Source organism: Orbicella franksi, chromosome 2 (genome assembly GCF_964199315.1).
Source record: "Orbicella franksi chromosome 2, jaOrbFran1.1, whole genome shotgun sequence".
Lineage (NCBI taxonomy): Eukaryota > Metazoa > Cnidaria > Anthozoa > Scleractinia > Merulinidae > Orbicella > Orbicella franksi.
Window position 1 is genome coordinate 18,933,155 of NC_138146.1, and position 21,576 is coordinate 18,954,730.

General features: G+C 39.2%; 1 protein-coding gene across 1 annotated transcript; it reads right to left on the bottom strand.

The window, feature by feature from the left end:
• Positions 1 to 10,839: 10,839 nt before the first annotated feature.
• Positions 10,840 to 18,118, bottom strand: LOC145468553 (uncharacterized). The gene is made up of 5 exons (XM_081452296.1): positions 17,612 to 18,118; positions 17,319 to 17,376; positions 17,041 to 17,218; positions 14,932 to 15,035; positions 10,840 to 11,788 (listed from the first exon to the last, which is right to left on the bottom strand). The coding sequence occupies exons 1-5, from the start codon at positions 17,710 to 17,712 to the stop codon at positions 11,339 to 11,341; spliced, it is 891 nt and encodes a 296-aa protein (XP_081308422.1). The 5' UTR covers positions 17,713 to 18,118; the 3' UTR covers positions 10,840 to 11,338.
• Positions 18,119 to 21,576: the final 3,458 nt, after the last annotated feature.

Consider the following 21,576-nt stretch of genomic DNA (forward strand, 5'->3'; position numbering starts at 1 on the left):
TATACATATATTGGCTTTATTGTCTAATTTCTAGACCCTTTATTGGATCTCGTACTCACGCTCAGTTCTTTTTAGTCACGTGGTATAGAAAGGAATGCTACGTCTTGGGTACAAGATTGCAACGCAGCAATTTAAAATGAAGTCCGCTCAAACGACGTGAATTGAATAAGAGATTAGTAAAGCTGCAGAACTGTTTCGTATGATGAATCTTCTTAAGGCTTACCACATTTTATGGGAGTATTAATAAGGTAATCGATGACAGGAGGAAGCAAAAGTGCCTCAATATCGAGCACTAGTTTTAGGAATGTCAGCGGCTTTCTTCTGGTTTGTTTAGTACTTGGTATAGGGCCACTTCTTATATGACTGGGGTAGTTCGTACTACAATGAACAAATCTTGAAAAAACTTATTTCTACTTTAAAGCTCAAGAGTGGCGAATATCATTGAATATCCGAAACACGTAAAATTCTGGAATGTAATTCTGATGGAATACCTCGATCCTTTAAAGAAACAACTAGAAAACGCTTTCAATAGCAAGCTTGAATGAAACGACCTATGCAATATAACTTTGTAAATACCTTAGAACTCCAGGTGTTGGATATCTTTGTTGGAACTAATATCAATTTTATAAATAGCAAGGCCTCCCCGGCCTACATTTTAAAGAGGATAGCACTAATTAATGATACAATTTCGGTGAAATTAAGTACGAGAGACATTGAGCACAACTTTCCGAAGTGTTTGAAGAATTTTATTTGGAAAGAAGACGCTCCTCTTTAATCTGATACGACCATTTTATACGTTAGATTAGTTGGTCTCGAAAGTGTAAACATCGAGCTTGCCAAAAAGTGACTACAACCGAGGCTTTATTCAGTGAAGCACAAAATTTCAAATCGAAAGAAACACTGATGAAAATAATATATTACCAGGGTAGAACACAATAAAAGATAGTAAGCCAAACTAGAACGTAACAAGCTAAGGGTGGTTCAAGTCCGGAAAAACTGAGACGGATTTTGAGCAATAAACGTGAAAACTTTTGGTGTATTTTTTTTAAGATGAACCATTCGTGACAAAGCTCCTGAGCACACGCTGCTTTGTAAGCTTAACAGCGTAGGAAATGCGCGACTGAGCCTAACTGTGGGTGGAACAGTGCTATATTTGTTAAATAAACAAAGAAGCTGTCCTGAGAGACTTCATGATCACGTCCGAAGTCTTCATATTGCTTCTGTTTTTTAGTGTAGCGATATAGCACGATACCGGTTTTGAACACTGATTTAGATGAAGTACTTTGTTCATAACACTCAAAAAGCATTGTCATCTAGTAGCGTATTGCATTCCTACCATTTCAAACTTTGATTTGAGTAACGAATGTGGCAGAGGCTCACTATGTTCAATTTACTGAGGTAAAAGCATTCCCTGAATCTTGGAATGCATGATCGGATAGTGCTAAGTTCCTTGAATAGTACAGTGAAATTTCAAGTCCCTAAAAGAGAACGTGTGTTTTTTTCCCTCCCCAAATTGTTATTATACTTTAAATATTGATAAATAAGCTATTTTCTTTGTATGTAAAAAGGCAGGAACAGTACAGGGGGTTGATATTGGGCTAGACTTCAGATTAATCTGTCGAAGGATATAATTAGCCCTGCTTTTACTTCTCTTTCAGGGTTGTACGTGAGTACGCACGTTGAATCTCTACAGGAGTTATTAGACCAATTGTGCGCGAAAGAAAGCAGCTGTTCACAAGAAATATCTCTTATTCTGTTTCAGTCACAGCACGTTTTTCCGTCTCTATTGTGAAGGGGGGAAATCGGTGGCGATGCGATAACCTTAAATGACACCGCAGATGTGTATCTATTGAAGCAAACTCGACCATAAGCTGTGTGCCAATTTCTTCATACTTTGAACTATTTGTTAGGTTTTATTGTTTATTGTTTTATTGAGCCTATAGTAGCTGCTCATCAGTGCGTAGCTTTACTCCAGACTTAAGTGGACGAGCATAGGATTTGGTGGTGGGCCAATAATTATTGGTTTATTAAAGTACTGCTCATTCGAGTACTCTTGTAGTGGCGGATCTTGGGTAGAGTTGGTTTCGCTACACGCTCTTCGAGAACTTTTTGATACACCATGCAGTGTCTTGGGAAAGACACGTGATTTCGCAATGGCTCCCCCTTCCACTGATGTGATACCTCAGGTTTCCGAGGTTAATCTCCGGCCATGAATGTCCCAAGGCCAGGAAAAGGCGCTCGATTACCAGATTCATTAAAACACGACCGGTTAGAACGTAACTGCAAAACCTAACAAAGTCAATAAAAGTTGTGAAGTGTTTTCTACAGGTTCTTTGAATTGAAATCTTAATTGATCTTGATATATTACTGACATACAGCAACTCCATTTATACACAGCAAAGTAATAGCTCAGCCGCTTGTGGCGACCGTCACCCATCGGGCGCGTCCCCAGGTTGCGGATAGGGAAATGGAGGCTAGCTGCAAATACGGCACTTGCCAAATAAGCAGTCACCAAATGAGAGCGGGTTAATTGTTCCTTGGGGGCGGGGGGGAGGAAGATTCATCCGAAAAAATGACAGCTGTAAGGGGGCCGTGTGAAAAAATTGGTAAGCTGAGGGGGCGTCATGTGATTTTTAAATGGTGCTTCTCAAATCCCACCAGCTTCCCCCCACCCCGCTCCCTAAAAAATTGAACGGTCTCTAACGCACATTAGCACTGACACTGCGGTCGTCGTAAGGGAAGGATATCCAAACAGAAAAAAAACCCTGGCCCTCCAGGTTGGAGGTTGGATTGAGGACTGAGGACCTCCGTTAAACGCTAACCTATTACAGAAACCACAAACAGAGTTAATCGGACTCTTGGGTGCAATATGGCTACCACGCTCTTCAACAGACAGATCATGAGAACTTTATTTGTAACAGTAACAGCGCAGTCATATCAATATCACGCATTTCGCGTTTTCAACCTTCGATGAACGTGCATGGAAGCGTTGTGGGAAATATAGACTCCATAACACCTTATCGTGGATTGTCACCAATGGTGGAATGCTAAAAAAGCCCTGCATGTGAATTTATCCTAAGTTCAGCAATACGAAGACGCTCCTGCTTCTTTATATCTACGCAGTTCCTTTAGACAGCCTGTTGGAAACGGTCAAAGCACGTCGTGGATCAAAAGCGTGTACGTTTGATTGTTTCCAAAATCAAGTTGCGCCTACCACAAACATTTTCAGACTTGTCTCTAATCCTTATTTTTGATTCTAAGGGTAATCATACTTGTAATTATAAGGGTATAAGGGTATTAGGGCATAAGGGTATAAGGGTATTAGGGTATAAGAGTATTAGGGTATTAGGGTATTAGGATATTGGGATATTAGGGTATAAGGGTATAAGGGTATTAGGGTATATTAGGGTACAAGGGTATAAGGATATCAGGGTATAAGGGTATTAGGGTATAAGGGTATTAGGGTATAAGGGTATTAGGGCATAAGGGTAGTAGGGCATGAGGGTATTAGGGTATTAGGGTATAAGGGTAGTAGGGCATAAGAGTATTAGGGCATAAGGGTATTAGGGCATAAGGGTATAAGGGTATTAGGATATAAGGGTATTAGGGTATAAGGGTATTAGGGTGTTAGGGTATAAGGGTATTAGGGTGTTAGGGTATAAGGGTATTAGGGTATAAGGGAATAAGGTGTGCTTCCCACGGCATCACACCTCACACGCACCAAAATTGTAGGTCTTATATGCAGTCATGGTCGGAGGTGACGGTTGTATCTGTGGAAATGTTTGATAAATGTATTAATTCGAGGAGAAAAGCCTAAGAATCAAATTAAGGGAAAACCAGTCGATGTTACTATGCGTCAGTCAAAACTAGGGAAATTCACCTCTGTAGGGACTAGGGTTATACTACTTGCCGATGAAATAAATAATGAATCGTCCCGTATGAGGACCCAACCGGCTGGTTTTCAAATCAAACTCTGTTCAGAATGTTTTACGAGTCGTAGTACTACCGATGTTAGTAACAACATATTCCACATGTCCCATGTGTTCGTGATCTGCCGAGAGAATAGGGACTCAGAGAAGACCTCTTTCTCCGTGGACACTGGATGCCTCCTCTGGAAAGTTCGCCGTAATCGTAACTGGCATGCACTTACAGAAAATCAGTTTGTTCTACCTTTCTAAACGTAACCCGAAAAACTCTGCATGTTCATTAGATTCACCTTATCGCTGAAAGAGTGTATCAAAGTTAACAAAATCTTACTCAGCATGACATAATAAGCAGACAGAAAGAACTTTACAGCCGTCAAATATATAGAGAGAGTTTTAGTTCGTTTCAAGCAGCGTTTATTTTTCTTATGGCAACCTGATGTGTGCACCAACAGTGTTTTTAGAACATGCCAACAAAAACTGCCAACTGGTCAACGTCTTACAGACATGCGCGGTTACCGAATATCGTGCCACATGATAGATAATTATTGTCACGCAAGAGCCGTCTTTTAGCGACTGTTTCGTCTTCGATGAAACCAAACTAATCATGTTTGTTCAATCACAACAAACCACTGGTAAATGCAGCTTATTCACAAGTTAGCCAATCAGAACTTGAAGCAACCAGAACAAAGCGAGGGAAAACGCGCCTTAACTAGGTAAGCCTGAGCTTTGTATTTGTTCCTGATTGGTTGAAAACAAAAACGGCATCTTCGCTGTTATTAGCTGGAGTACGTTGGATGAATTGGTTTTGTCCAAAGTTATTGATCATTCATATGCGTTGTAGAGAACTCAGCAAGTGCAAAACCGAGGCAGACACAATTGAACAGTCAATCGACAAAAACGCGCTCTTGCAACCGATTTTCTCCAGCTTTTCACTTTTTTTAGCCTGATTTGTACCATGAAAACTGAACAAGGGAACACGATAATACTCTCAGCGGTTCTTATCAAAATTTTATAAAATTGATTTTTTTTTCCTACAGTGTTAAAATTTAACTGAAAGAGTAAATATATTGTGACACGATTCCCACAAGAAAAAGTGTCAACTAGTTACGTTGTGAATGTATTTGACACATTTTGTTTTACAATTTACCTAATTTTTAGCTCTCACCCTTAACCTCCTTCCATGTTAAAGGCAGTCTGCTGTGGATAGCCATGGATCATCTTCAGCTCGTAAATATAGAGGAGGGTTAAGCTAAGAACGACCTCTTCCCACTTTCAAATTTTAGATGTAGCCATTTCTTGCTTTCACATTTAGTAAGTATGTAAGGAAAATAACCGCACCCTCAGCTGCCTCTCTTCTTCTGCTAACTGACCGCTCATTGCGTTTGGCAGGAGAGTTGAGCGTGACAACTTAGTACTATTATTAAAAAAAAAGGGAATTGAGTAGCTTACTGACTGCCTGTAATAACCAAAGGGCTAGAGTAGCCAGGCAGCCAATTTAAGTAATAATATATTTATGTACACAAGTGAAAAATTGTGACAAAAACAAGCAATTTTTAAAACTTCATTTAAGAAACCTTTAGAAAACTGATATCTTACATACTATTGCTTTAGTGCACCTGGCACCAGGTCACTTCTTCAGTTCTGTTTCTTTTTTTCCTTTCATCAAAATGCGTTTTTGTTTGGAGGTGAAAGGTTTTTATCCGATAACTTCTGGGAACTGGTTCACTCTTTTTGAGTGGGGTGGAGAGAAAGATATCACGCAGAAACCTATTATCCTTTGATGATGTGATGTCTGTGGAAAATGTACCTCCCAGTTATCTTCTTTTTGTTTTTTCAAATTGCAAGCTTCTAGCTTCTAAAGTTCAGAGCCCCTCTCCCTCACCCTTTTTCTCTCTGATACGACTCGCCTGTAACAGTCTAGTTTGAACACCAGTCCGCTCCTGGTCCGCTCATATACTATTCAAGCAACACCAGTTGCTATTCCAGCATTCCTTTGGTTCGATATCGAGTGTTTTAGTATTTTTTTGGTTACTTATCAGAAAGAAGATGGTGTTCCATGTTCTCTTCGAAAATAATACGTGCTCAAAGGTGTACGGAAAAAATCGCCATAGTGGACGCGCGAGCGCAACGTAAGTGCGTTCAGCAGTTTTTCTAGACCTAAAAAGTGCATCTTTTTTTAGAAAACATAAGATCTCCATCTTTTATTTGGTTTAGAATATAGCATGAAAAAGCGAAAATATTTACAACTGAGAAGGGCGCTGATTGCTCCAGCAACATAACATCCCGCACATACGTGCTATATAACTTTCAACCATTTTATCTATAAAAAAGACCCTAATTCTCGGGCAGCTCCAGTAGCGGATATACAGCAGCTATATTTTAAAGTTATGTGTTAACAGAGATATTTAAAAAGCTGGACAAGAGTTGTAATATTCTATCCATACTGGTAATGTTAGCGTCGCAGAATTGTCTGTTTGCTGTGCAGGAGGAGAATATAGAGAGCGGCTAATATGGTTCCGGCCTGTATGAGAACGTTTTAGTATATTTATTTATCAGTAGTAAAACTAGCAACCTTTGTGGCATTATAGGTGTTGAAAATGGAATCCGTAAAATAGGGTTCCCACTCCACTGATAAGAAATCAGTGGGGAATAAGGGATGTTGTGTGTATAACAATAAAAAAAATTTAAGAAAATGAAATGTTAATATTAATGGTTAAATTGAGCGAGTGATCTCTGTAACACAGCACTCTCCAGCTCAATTACAGATTAAAAGAAGTAAATGAAATGAAATGAAATAAGGAAATGTTAATAGGTTAACCGAAAGCAACCATAAGTGTGAGATGGTATGATATGAAAAGCAAGGGGAAATAGGTTCCTTTAGGTTAGGTTCGGGTTTGGGAAAGGAGTAAAAAGGTTTCTTGGGATTTCTTGGGGTTAGTTTTAGGTTTGGGAAAAAGGGCAAAAAAGTTTTTTGGGTTAGTTTTGAGTTTAAGAAAAGGGTAAAAAAAATTTATTGGGTTTGTGTAAGGTTGGGGAAAGGGTAAAAAGGTTTCTTAGGGTTTGTGTTAGTTTTGGGAAAAGGGCAAACAAAGTTCCTTAGGGTTTGTGTTAGGTTTAGGTAAAGGGCAGAAGGGTTCCTTAGAGCTTGTGTTAGGTTTCGGGAAAGGGACTAAAAGGCTCTTTAGGGTTTGTGTTAGGTTTTGCGAAAGGGGCAAAAAGATTCCTTAGGATTATGTTAGGTAATATAGCTTTGGGAAAAGAGCAAAAAATTTTCTTACGGTTTGTTTTAGGTTTAGGTAAAGGGCAAAAAGGTTCCTTAGGGTTTGTGTTAGATTTAGGTAAAGGGCAAAAAGGTTCCTTAAAGTTTGTGTTAGGTTTCGGGAAAAGGGCAAAAAAAAATTTTCCCTAGGGTTTGTGTCAGGTTTAGGTAAATGGCAAAAAGGTTCCTTACGGTTTTTGTTAGGTTTCGGGAAAGGGGCTAAAAGGTTCCTTAGGGTTTGTGTAAGGTTTCGGGATTGGGGCAAAAAGGTTCCTTAGGGCTATGTTAGGTTTGTTAGGTTTGGGGAAAGGGTAGAAAGGTTCCTTGGGGTTTGTATTAGGCTGGGAAAAGGGCAAAAAGGTTCCTTATAGGTTGTGTAAGGTTTGGAAAAAGGGCAAACAGGATAGATGTTGGTTGAAATTAAAAGTACAGTGTATTGTTGGGGCTAGGAGGTGGGGGATTGTAGACAAAAATCATTTAAAATAAGATTGAAAGATTAGTTGCTAAATTCTGCACTAACATTGAGGGACCAACAAACTGCAATGCAGCCATGTCAACCACAAGGTAGTACAAAAAAAAAAATGATAATAAATAAAATAAATAAAAATGGTTTATTAAGTGTTAATCGGTGTGCAAATGTTGAGGGACCAACAAACTGCAATACAGCCACGTCAACCACAAGGTTGCACACAAAATAAATAAATAAAAATAAAAAACTAAAATAAAAATAAATGAAAAATTGAAAAGTTAATCGGTGTGCAAACGTTGAGGGACCAACAAACTGCAGTGCAGCCACGTCAACCACAAGGCAGCACACAAAGCAAAAAAAAAATTTTTAGAAAACCTGAGTGTAAAATAGTGCACTAACTTTTGGAGGTTTGATGAAGGGTATCATAATGGTACAAATAATTTAGGGGTTTGTATGAGTGCTTAGGGTGGGGTGATAAATTTTCTCTAACAGAAAAACAAATATTTTAGTTGTAAATGTGGTGGTGTTATTTAAAGGGATTAGCTATATAGGTTTGTTTAAGCTGTGTATGCAACATGAGAGTATGTAAAATAGGGGTTGACTGTAAGATAATATAGTTTGGGTAGTGGGCATATATTAAAAAGTTAAGTTTTGTGTATAAGGGACAGTATATTTGGTCAGTTGGTTGTTATTATTTTCGTTTTGGTCTAATAAAAAAATGTAGCCACTCAGTGTTGTGCAAAATTTAATATAGTTGATGTAGATTGTGGTAAATCAGACTGTTCTATGTAATACAAATTTATAAGTGATTATGGATTGATCGAATCTCTTTTCTCTCCATTCAGATAAAGCCACTGACCATGGTGAATGTCAAAATAAAACCAGATGTGGACCTTGGAAGTGAGGTTTTGTACAATGAAATCAATGTGCCTCGCTCTCTTTTCTCCTTTGGAATGTGAAACCCAATGTTGAGAGGTTAAGATCCATTTTGCAATTGTATGTTTGCTGTGTGTATAGGGAGCGGCTAATATGGTTCCGGCCTGTATGAGAAGAGTACTCAGGGTACTCCTCACACGTCCGCCCATGACGTTATTTGAATTTTGCACCTACTGCGAAGCAGGCTGTACATTCATAATCACTATGTAATCCGATGAAAAGTATTTTTTGTCCGTGAAATTCTTCAGGACGTGAAGAAGGGAATCGCTCTGTGAGTGATAACCTTAAGTGTAAAATTCTCTTGACCACGAAAAGCCTCGCTAATGAGCCTTGTCTGGAGTCCATTCTGTTGGTGACTTTGCGCAAAACAGCGCTCAGTAGGTGTAGTACAAGTTTCGTATGTCTGTAGAGCGTGATTACAGTGAATTGATTATCATTCCTTTCTTTTAAGGTGGTGACCGTAAGAAGTTAGTTACACAAAAGCCAGGTATTATGTCTTTTTATTTTAAGCGTTCTCTTCTGGGCAATCGGCTAAAAAGCTATTTTTACATTATATTAACATTTTTATTTTTACACGGGCTAACATGGAGAAGTGGACTCAGTCCTAACAGATCATCTTTGCTCAAGCATAGTTACTAGAGGGAAATAGTTAAGAAGTCCAGTAAACATCAAAGAAGTAAACAAACAGGCTAAGATTTATGTTGGAAGGTCCTTGACATCTTTTGTTTTAAGCTCATAGACTATGCATGAATTACATAATCGAAATGCTTCTATTGGTTAGTTGTGTGAGCACACGTAACCACCTTTTGTATTTTGCCAGGTTTTGTGCAGGGTCAACCCCCAAAATAGCCAACAAAAACATAGAACAAAGAACTTCGCCAGGTTTTATAACCTTTTCCCTTTATTAACTATGACTCAAGTGCGCTACTGCTCAACAAATCTCTAAAACGGTAGTACCTTATGTAAAATATGTTTTGAAGCTGTCCGCCAGTTCGTGGGTACTTGCGGCTGTCTATTGCGTTTAAGTTCGTTTTGTTTTTACTTCAAAAAATGCAACTTCCATGGCGTCATGTTAACAGAACTCTTGAGTTATTTTGTGGTCGTAACCAACGTAAAGCTTTGCAGTGTACTGGAAATTATATATTTTCATAATACGAATAGAAGAACTCTTGTCATGATAGTTACAAACAACTCGACACCGAGCTTAGGAAGACTGTGGTTGGGCATTGAACGCAATCCCTTTTAAGACTTCTAGAACCTCTCTCTTACTGGTTGGCTGAAGTTCTGAGAAAGTGAAGTTACGTTTCAGACGTCTTAAAAGACCTGGAGGGGTGTTTTCTAAAGTGTTCTGATGATCAAAATGCGCCCACAATATATTAGGTTCATTTTTCGGACATAAGATAATAATACAACTATTCCTAAAATGATATCGCTAATTCAACATTTTCTTGAGCCTAACATTCCTCACCCTCCCCTTTCCCTCGCCATGCATTTCTACATCTATATTTAAGAGATAAAAGTTTCTAAACTTCATAGCTTTTTTTTTCATAGGACTCGTGTTGAGTAACCTATCTTCTTGAATGAGTGCGTGAAAGACAAATAAAATTCCGTAAAGATTATTTCCTAACACGAGAAATAAATAAATAAATATATACGCTCTCATATATCTGTCCTTTTTCGATATTCAGTTTATATATGTGGTACTTAAAAGATCACGTTAATGTTGCACAAACCTTCAGAAATGCTGACTTTTTTCGGCTCTTACTTATGAAAATGAGACGCGCAATTAAAATTTAAAAAAATAAATGCACCAAGTAAAGCAAAGTGGTCCCAATTAATTTATAAAGGCATTAAAATATGCCTACCTTATGCTTTGTTTAAAAAGCTAGAATTTATGGTTATCCAAGTTTTAACAATTACAATTTTTTACATAGTTATAGTTAATAGTGTTATTTATGGTGTTAATTACAGCGCACGAAATTTTAGGTGTAAAGTCTTAGGTGTATTTACTCTATATTTAGGTGTAAATACTAATTTACAAATGTAATCTTTCAAGATTTCGCCCAGACCAAAAACTTGCCAGATTGATTTTTCACTGATTTGAATGGAAGCTCGAAAAAAATTCAAGACGTTTCTGTGGTAGGCCAAAGAAAGCAAAAAAGTACACCTGCTAGCATTAAACCATTCAACTACTAAGTTGATTTACTGTGTTTAAGAAAAAAAAAGGTTACTTTTATTCTTTGTCGCCAACATTTTTTTAAGTAATAAAAATAGCCTGACTAAGCTCATTTTTATTCTCAAACGTCAGTCATCTATGAAAAGGGTCTGCTGATGGTAAAGTTAAAAAAAATGTGGTCAAAAGGACCTCAACCCTGAGATGAACATCAAATTTCTCCTTAGTGTTCTTGAAACTATTTTTATGATGATCCTTTGGAGTTTATGCTTTTCAATCGGAGCGTGAAATGACGTCCCAGTTCACCATTGCACTGTTTCCTGATTACTCGCAGGTCCAGATCAAACGTCCAACTTCCCATGAGACGAACTAAACTGAGCTTAGTCTCATGTGAAGTTCGACGTTTTTCCTGGGCCTCAGGACCTTATTTTAGATCCTACTTCTAACACTTCAAGTGAAACAAACAAACAAAAAAAACCATCACCAGAATGAGTGCTTGTTGGATGACGTACTGCTAACATTGAAGATTGGATGTTGATCTTTCTTAGTTTCTTAACTTATTTTCAGTATTCTATCTATAGTGTCTTAACAGCTTTCGTAGGGGTGCTACTTAACTCTGTTGTGGTTGTATTTCTCGGCGAAGCTGTGGTCTTTGAAGAGTTCGTCTTAGAGGCATCTATTCTCTTTCTCAACTTGCGCCACCGCTTGAATTCTTTCCAGGTCTTAAACGACACAGTGATCTTCTCAGAAGGTTGCGTTTTTCGGTAAAGTTCGATTGTGGTGCCTCCCTTTCTCCTGTTGATCTTGTACTTTCGTGCTCTGTAAAGCCTGATGTTTGATGCTCGTTCTATGAACTGCACAGCCTTGACTCCCCCGGATTTCTCTGTCTTCCGCACCTGCCTTGGTCTCCCTTTTCTGGTAAAGGCCACGAGGCTGTCGTTGTATTTGACGGAGCTGAATTCTGTATAAGCGTTTTCAGCGACGCGATCCGTGAAAAAGCAGTTATCCTTCCACTTACCCCGCGCCTGTTAAAGGATATATCAATGTTAATGCTTTGATAATACCATTCAGTCAAATAAATGGTCGTTCTGCGTTAAATCACTGAAACTCTGCTACGTGGTAAGATGCGTTCACATGCCAAGGGGCCCAGAGAGCTGCAGCTACCATTTTGGGGGCGCGGAAGCGTATTGTACTCTCCTTGGGTGTGACGTCCCAAATAAATTTGGCGGCCCATTTAAACAACTGCAGGTGTAGTCTTGGAGCAGAAGGCCCCTATTTCCTTTGCTTAAAGTGTAAAGCAAAAGAAATAGGAGCCGTCTACACACAGGTTTCTGCAGGTGGAGAAACAAAACGAGGACAGTGACATGTAAAGTGGCTCGCACAACGTAAATTCTTGTCAGTAGAGTTTGATGCATTGACGATTAGAACACTGCACCTCCCAGAAAGGACGTATCGTGATCACGCAATTTTCTTCGTAAACCAAACTTAAAAATAGCAGTTTATTTAGAAATTAAAAAGATAAAACATTTATAGAATATATGTGGTTAATCCTGTCTTAAATATCTGCAAAAGAATAAAACATTTCGCTCCTAGGCAGTATGATGGATTTGCGATCATTTTGACCGCTCTTCTCAGCGATATTACAATTGCTGTTTGATACGGCGATGATTCTGGGTATTCATTTGTATGTCTTATCATAACAGGACAAGTTCAATTGCTAGACGGCAACAGCGCAGCATTGTACTGCAACAGGCTCCACTCCAAGAAAGATGCGACCGCCACAAAACAGGGCAAATAATAGTCAAACTCGAGCCTTGACTGAGCTGTGTGTCGGACATCACTTAGTATTTTCAAAAGTAGTATGTTGGAATTTGTGTATTTGTTTTTCTTTCAGTAACCATGGCTACATCAAAGAATAGCATAACCCGCCAAAAGAGCCGTTGATTTGTCTACTGACAGCTAAAAGCTGGTAGTTTTGCGAAAATAATTTTTCAATTCCTTTGGCCAACCAGCCAGAATTCCATCACTCTGTTAAAAATGCGCGTTACTAGTTACAGGCGACAAATGCTGCTATTAATGCTGATTCAAAATTGTGTTATTTCCTTTAGCAAACTATCACGCATGGTAAACACCTCCCACGCTTAAAAGTAAAAGGAAATCGGCATCATAAGAGACATTAAAAAGATTAACTCAGTGTACAGCGGAGATTTTGCGGTACCTAAATTGAGCCGTTTGAACTTTCCGGGCGGTGCTTTCTGCCTATTGTGTAGAACTGTTGGCTTGTTTGAATGCACTGGTTTTATCTCCCGTTAAGGTTGCCCCAACTTCACGCTGTTTATGTGGGCAAACGGGCGTGATTTCAAACTGATTTCGTCTGTGTCGTGTTGTGTTTGTGTATTTCGGAGCACGAATTCGGTGTTCAGACTTACAGGCCCGGACAGGTAGATGAAAATAATTCCTCCTTCTCAAAGATGATTTTCAATGCTTCGTAATTCTGAGCCAAGAAACTGCAAAAAGAATGTCTGTGTAATCACGTTATGGTTAGAATGGCGGCAGAATCTATCTACCTACCTGTCCTGGGCCTCTGGTGAATTACTAGTGAAGGCGAATAAATCATAAAATTTCAGTTTAAGATACAATGATAACAAGTATAAAAGCTGACCAAGTTCAAACATGAGGCTGCTGTTGAGAAAAAAACTTGAAATGCTTTAATTTGCAAAAGACAGTGTAGGAATTTGTCAGCAGTACGAAGATTTTTTAGATTTCTTTTTCAGTTACTAATGATTCTCAGAGTGAAACCTCTGTGCTTTAGGTAAATCGGTAAATGTCGGCTTTAGAACATGTTGGAATTAGGGTTGGACAATTGGTTCACTAGTTCATTCAACCTTAACACTCGCTACTACATTTGCTTTTATGCTTGTTATTCTAAGATGGTGACGATATTTTCCAGGCGATCTCGCTGCTTCTAACTGCCGTCATTGCTTTAATTTAATGTCGTAATTTCTTTCACGAAGGTCTCAAAACTGCCTATTTTCCGCTTAAGTTTCAACAAATTAACTCTTGCAAGAGTCGTATTAATTAAATGCTGGCTCCATTTTCTGCGAAAAGTACTTTACAGACGCGACCCTAATTACATTTTCAATAGATCCTTCAATTACTTTAAAATAAATCGGGGCGTCGTCATGTGGAAAATGAGTTGGTGAAAAATGTCACGTTGACGACAAATTGCGGGGCAGGGGTTACCTCGGCCTAATTACTTTCTTCGGGACAAAACGTTGCTTTGCGAACGTTCACCTCACGTGCGTCATAAGGCTTCATTTATGGCAGAAAGAGAGGAACCGGTAAAGGTGTTGGAGAGACGGCATTCCCCAAATTAACGTGCACACATTACATAGGCGTACACCATCCCGACATGCATGGCATTCCTTTTGCATTCGTCACAGTGAAAGCGACTTACGTCCGCAACTACTAGTTTACAGGCTTCTAAACAGTCTTGAGTCCGCTCAAAAGTTCGAACGTCAGTCTATCATCGAAAGACTGTCTGACACTAGCTGAAGTAAGTCCTACAAAGAAGAGCAATTTAACAAATGAAGTGGCTACGCGCGGCCGCCAACGCAATACCGAACTACGGTAGTTTAGAACTTGGAGTAATTTTCACGTTTTGAAAGACTTGGACTTGCGCATGGAGGAAGGAAACTATGGTGGGAAATACTACCGATGAATCTTGTTTCCTTCGATTTAAATCACTTTTTAATCCAAAACAACTTATAAATGAAAAGGTTGTCACAGTTTTTCTCGAGAGTAGCTACGTCGGTGCGTAAGTAAGAATCGACTGAGTTGTCATGAATGAAAATGCAGTTCAGTCCTTGAGCTGACTTACATCAGAGTTGACAAAGACACCTTCTCTTTGAGGGGTGATTCTTTTGTTTTTGCTCACGATGTGACAGTGTTTTCAAAACATAAAACGAAAATAGATTTAATCACATAATTAGAATAGCCATTATAGGGAAGTTCCGGTTCCAAAAACGTCCTGAACAAACATGACATTAAGAACTCTTGCCAACAATTACTGAGTCGATATTCTCATTGGATCGTTTGTTGAAAGCCTAGTGCGAAGAAAAATGTGTGATTTTTGCATTTTAGATCCTAAGAAAGGTTTCAAACTTACCCTCCCTCTCAGCCTTCCTCTCTTGTCCACACAGAGATAATAGTTAGTCGCTGAGCCGCGGATGCGAACTCGCCCAAAACTTACTGATTCGATCACCAACTTTGCTGTAATAAAACAAATGAATAGGATCAGAACGCGCTGGCAAAAACCACGTTTGTTCATAGGCCTGCTGCGAATGAATCTGTCACTCATGTTTTATCGCCTCTTCAAGTTTTGTTAGTGCGGCTACTTTACACGCACAACTTAAGGGAGACCTGCTTTCAAAATTGACGATATATTATATAAATATTATACAAATAGGAGATACATTTCTGCTCTGTCCAAGAAATCAGAGCATAAATCAATGGTGATAATGGTGCATATTAAAGCAGTTTCCGTATGTTACAGGAAATATGTGGGCTTTCATTAAACAAAGACGGAGCTTCTCCGAAAATCACTGTCTGTAATAACGAGTCGAGTTCTCGTCAGCATAAACGCAAGCATGGTTATATCAGTGAACAAAACTCAACTACTCTGAAGTAGCTTTATTCCTAGTCAGCGGGTGTGTTGACCCGTGTGTTGAAAAGAAGTAGACATGGACTTGTCGATGTTGAAACACGTAGATTTTACACAGTGAGACGCTGTTACCCCAACATTTAAAAACAGGATAACATCGACTTCCAGTGTTACAGAGCTCGCACCAAGCACGCAGCCAGCTGCAGGTTTCTGTGGTTTCGCCCCCTTGTCCCACAACAAAACAAAATCAATAAAAGCGGTCTCAAAAATGGCAGCTACGCAAATCCGCTCCGTCAAGTTTTTCTTTGTTGTTTACTTTATCGATGAAAGGTTGGAATTAGAATGTTACAGTCGATAAATTCGCGACTTTTGAATGTGTTCAAATGTTGTCGTGTATCTGGGTAAAGGGGTCAATTTTGTGCCGAGGCAAAACTTCTATATTTGTTTTAATTACTTGTCGGCGCAGACACAAGTTTGCTTCATGCAGTGAAGATAACTATAAAACAGCCTCGTGTGGAGTAGCTCTTTGTTGCCTGTCCCGAAATCTCTTTCATGCAATTAACGCAAAGAGGATTAAGTATTTGAAAACGGGTTCTCGAAAGGTAACAATGAACCAACCGCAGCGAGGCGTAAGTCTGTTAACTAAAGACTCATTCTAAAGAGGTCGATTAACCACCTCATTTCCAATAAGCTAGACACACGGAGAGAAACTTCCTTTGCAAACTGTCCGGCACCGTCATTGAAAAATTCTTTGAATCCTTCTGCTTTCAGATTTGTGTAAACAGAGCACCCATAGGTTGACAATCAAATAATGTCTCGTCAAACAATATTGGAACCCTTGAATTTTTTAGCAGGTACTGTCGAAAGGGGTTACTTACTCACAGGCAGGTCAATGAACATACACAGTTACTTTGTTTGAAGCGAGCACGAATACTCCTAAGAAAATAAAAGTTTGCTAGAGTTTAAAAATATCCAATTCTTAATTTGTGCTTCCTTTCAAAGAACCTGCCTTCGTTCTAATAATAGCAACAATTAACCTTGTACGTATGCGATAACTTGAATTACAGAAAAGAATGCGAAAAATTTCGCCGTTTTCCGAAACCATGGACAAACAGTCGTTTGCTGTGATTTTCGCAGCGTTCACTCACGTAAACCTAACCTCAAATTAAGAAAGAAAGGGAGAACAAAACATTCTTGTGGTCGAACTAAACAAAAAGGAAAACCATTTAACTGTCTTTGCGATGAGTTCACGCTCATGGCAAACAGAAAAAAAGCTAAATCAACTAACTTGGAATATCACAAAGAAGACAAATTATGCTAAAAACTACTTAGCGAAAGGAAATTAACGTTAATTTCGAACAATGCTTTGCAAAACAAATCAAGCGAAAAAAACTGATTAGACCTTTTCACGCAGAGGAAAAGGAGCTCAGTGTACTGCAAGCGATTTGGGAAGCGTGTGACTGCCGTAAAAAGCTGTCAAGTTTCCGAACAGAAGATTAAGACACCGTTTTTACAATAAGCATAAGGAAAGGCGACAGATAAGTAATAAACTCCAGTGTAAACAAGTTTTTACAATATAATTACACAATAACATAGCAGTTTTCGAACTGGTACCGTATTTATCTCCGTCTTCACCGATGGCGTCTACGCTTCTGTCTGCCTTGATCCTAACATGGCGGCCACTATTTCTCGAATACAACTGAATGAATCTGCGGAAAGGTAAACTTTTTGTGTCGCTTTTCATCTTCTGGTCCTTGTAAAAGTAGTCGAATACTCTCTTTTCTTCCGGTTTCTGGGAAGACGAAAGAAGAAGGAACGATATACTTAATAAGTTTGAAAATACGTGAGAGAAAATGCAAATGCATCTAAAATTTTTTATTAGTTTCCTTTACCTGGCTTACCTGATGATTAAAACTGCTTTCCTGAGCGAGACCATCTGGCAATAACAAGCTGAAACAAGAAACATGACGTCAATAAAGGATTTGCTAGATTGTTAAAGTACAGCAACCGCTGTTTATTACTTAACCAAGTGAAAAATTGTTGATGCTACTTCAGGAAGGCGCCATTATTCATTTGACTAGGCGCTAAATTCTAATCTTAATCGATCTCGTCTTCAAAGGAAGCTTAAAATCGCTCTTCTTTTCAAAGCCTTGAAGTGCTACAACAACCAGCTGTGAATACTTACTGAAGCGCGAGGAGAGTTAACGCTCGCAGGAGATTCAACCCGAAAGCCATACTGCACTGAACTGAATGGCAGTGGCGTGCCGCGGAGAACCCTTTTATCATGATGCGTCACGATCACACACCCGTTACGTATACCGGTGAATTGCGCGCCTTTGGTACGGTGGGAAATCAGCGAGATTGGCCGCAAAGAACAATTAGGAAGTGTTAACGGAAATGTACGACAAGTGTAACCCACTCCTTCTCAGCGAAGGAAGGAACCGAGCCAGTGGTCTATCTAGGACGATTCAAAAAAACAAAACGAAGTCAGATTGCACATGTATAAACGACGGAGACACAAATCTTGCCCATTAATAAGGTGTGCCCCTGTACTTGCTAAGAACAATTAACTGTAAATGTAATTAAGATGCTTATCAAATCTTCTATCGTCGGCCGCTGGGTTTGACCTTTCTAGGTGTCAATCTAAGCTTTTTACGCCTTAATTAAATTTTAAATGTTGAATTGTTATGCACTGCGGTCGAGAGAGGCTCGATGACATGGGTATTAGACGCAAGTCTCTTGTGCCAGCGATTTGCGGACCACAGCGATCAAAGGGACGCGGGTGTTAAAACGCGAGTTCAGAGTAAATTCTTTCAAGCCCATTAGAGGCAGCAGCGGCGACATGAAGGGCTCGTGTGGATAACCTATCGATTAAGTCTCGTCTGTTATTGGGCTAAAAGAACAATATGTCAATAAAAGTCCCTGAAAGCGGCCGACTTATTTCAGTTAACAACTTGAAAAAAGAAGCGGATGTTTGGAAGATTAGATGACCGAGCGATATCAAAAGATTTTTCTTAGCTTGATTATTCAGCTATTTAGAGTTTGCGAGTTTGTTTTTCCTGCAGGCAACAAAAGCTACAAAGCTGTTATTTCATTCATTGCCTGCCACTTTTGTCGTACAGTTTTAGATTTTGACGGATTTAGGTCGATTAACATTTGTAACAAAACAATTTAAAAGCGTGAAATGCAGTTAACCTGCCACTAAAGTGAAATACGAGATGGAGGATTATGTACAGTGAGATAATGGTTAGAGTAAATTAAAGCAGATAATAAAATGTCCAAATTATTGGCTAATATACAATGTGAACCAAACAAGTTACAGAATCCCACATCATTGCTGTGTTACAGCTCATTAAACTGTGTAAACAAAAAGCCAAAGAAAACCAATATCCTCTTTTTTGTCTTATCGAAAAGTGCTATCATCTATGCGCGCGTGTCGCGGCCAACATTCCGTAAGAGGAAAAATTAGCCCTGAATTTTCCTTTGAACGTTCTTGAATAAGCTTGGTTAATATGACAGTTTACATTCCTTTCAGTGACTAGAAATGATATCTCGGAAAGCGCACCTATGAGGGCCTCCGGGCGGCTTCTCTTACTGAAATCTAAAAAGGTGACAATCTGCACTTCCTTCCAGCCTCTCGGAGTGCTACCTATAGCCGAAAAATCTCAAACCTGTACAAAATACCTCGAAGAATTTCCCTTCGGCAAACATGCATCTTAAGGGTTGTTTGTCAGTTTCTTTGCAGTGGCTCTCGCCGCAGAAGGCTGCGACGTAAACTAAAGGAAATCGCCTCGCAGCAGTGACGTCACCGGGCTTCTAAGGTCGACTTTGGCCATGTGGACGATGTCCATAATTGATTTGCTAAGATTATAATCTGTATGTCTTTATTACTGTAATAAGGTGGGATGATTGCTGAGTTTATTGCACTCAATTTAGATGGTTTGCCTTACGTGAAACAAACGATGTTGTAGAGTTTTGTTGCCGATTGGAGAGTAACACAGAACACGAATTAATTGGATATTGAGAGGTTTAATTTTATCTTCAAGTCAGTATAATAAAAGTACAGGGCGTGAACACTTATCTGACACAGGGAAATTTTAAATTTGGGCCTGTCTTGATTTCTCAGTGCTTATCACCGAGAAATGCCTTTGCAAATTATCCGGGTGTAGAACCTTTATCTTGTGCCGTTAAAAGTGAGAATTTACAGAGCTTGTCTCCTCCTGCAGTTTCACTGGCTCCTAAAGTCTTCTTCCACATACAATCTTGGCACCGGATTATCCGGGAGACGGTAAATCAATTGAAAAAGTATAGTTTTTCGAGAGATCGTGGTCTAATAGGATATCGCAAGGTATTAATGACAAAGTGGGGGAAGGGAGGGGTGGTGTCTTGACAAGGGAACCCGTAGTTAACCTGCTTACGAAAGAAAATCCTTTTGACGAAATATTTATTACCCCGTTGAAAGTGTTCTTTGTAGCTTGAGCTACTTTGGGGAAGCGCAAAATGTTAAGTAGTTACAACGTTTAAGTCATAATATAATACTGACAAGGACAGCTCCAAGGTACTGTATCCTCCTCCCCCTCTCCCCCATTCACTGAGCGATACCTGTTATGATGCTAATGTAATTTGCAACATTGCAACTCTCTTCCGATCTCTCTATACGTGTTGATGTTCGTTAAACGGAACTTCGTTTTCTCTTTTTCGTATCTCGGATGATTCCAGACAATTTAGTTCGTCAAAGAGAAGGCGCATTTTTCAGATTTCCGCTCTGGTCACCCAGCTATCACCGATAACCGCGTATCGATATCTTCGCGCACAGGAGATTTCCGAAAGGGTAATAGGCCAACTCGTCGAAGGATACAACAGATTTGCTAAGGCCATCATAAACTATCACCTGTTATCTCAACTTCTCCCAAGGAGCTTCGAGAAATTGCAGACTTTCTTCTTAGAATGCTCTGAATATTTTGTCCTCTGGTGGACACTCGATACGATGGCGGGATTATAATCCATTTTACACACAGTTTTATTTCACAGCATGGGCCCATTTTCCTTCTTGGAGGGTCATTTAAGGATTTTTGTGAAAGAGAAAACTGCTTCTTCGGCAGACTCGAGGCGCCAAGTTTGAGCTGTGACGTATATTGTTACGTGGGAATTCGTTTCGTGAAAAACAGAAAACTAATTCCAAGGTGTCTCTTTATGAAAGATCCACACCACATACTTTTGTGACTCTGAATTTAATATTTCAATATAGCAAAGAAAAGCTGGCAAGAGTATTGCCATTGAACGATATTTGAAATCCTTTTATCGGTTTTATTTTAAGAAGTTTTACGTTTTAGAGTAATACTTACTAAGCTTGGTCTTTTGTAACCAACATTCACCCGTTAGACTCATCTAAATCTCAAGAGCTGAATTAGTAATAGACCTGTGTGTCATACTTAACGTCCCATGCGTCCTGGTCGACTTTCAAAGTTTCCTTCTTTCAAAATCACGAACGAGATAGTTTTAACGATAGCAACATTGTGGGGGCGTGCAGTGTTCTCGACTTGAAAGTGTCTTAATGATGACCAAATCATAATACGCTGATAATGAAGATTATAACAGCTAGACACGACTAAATCTGATAAAATAGCTGTCGCAATAGAGTAGTGGATAACTCCATTCTGAAGCTTCTTTTGCATCGATAAAGAACCAAAACACAAGAATTGTGTTGTCTATGACTGCCTGTCACGGCTGTGCGTGGAAGGATTTGGGGTTTGCCAATCTTTGGAATGTTTATTTTCGAAATCTGTGCTGGGATCTTCCTGGATTCTGGGTCTCTCTGAAGCTCTCCTCGTTGACACATTCAACCACAAACAGGTTCCCAGAAATACTCAGACCCGTACGCCTTGTTTGTGAGAACAAGATCTTATCATTTTATAACCTGAAGCCAATAACTCTTTCATGAGGAAAGATAAATCTTGAAACTGGAGGAATGTTTTAGTACCCTTATTTCTTAATACAACTTCCAACGAAACAAGCTTAAAACATTGCCGTCCGTCTTTTTTGGGGGAAAGAAGATCTTTTCATTCATTGGAATTCATAGCCATTAAGCCAACAATGCGGAATTTTATGTCAGCAAAACTATTCATCAGGTGAGACGCAGATGTTTACACT

Coding starts and splice junctions, on each gene's coding strand:
- LOC145468553 (XM_081452296.1), bottom strand. CDS start 17,712: ATGATAAAAGGGTTCTCCGCGGCACGCCACTGCCATTCAGTTCAGTGC. Junction 17,377..17,611: donor TTAACTCTCCTCGCGCTTCA/GTAAGTATTCAC, acceptor TTCTTGTTTCAG/CTTGTTATTGCCAGATGGTC. Junction 17,219..17,318: donor TTAATCATCAGGTAAGCCAG/GTAAAGGAAACT, acceptor TCGTCTTCCCAG/AAACCGGAAGAAAAGAGAGT.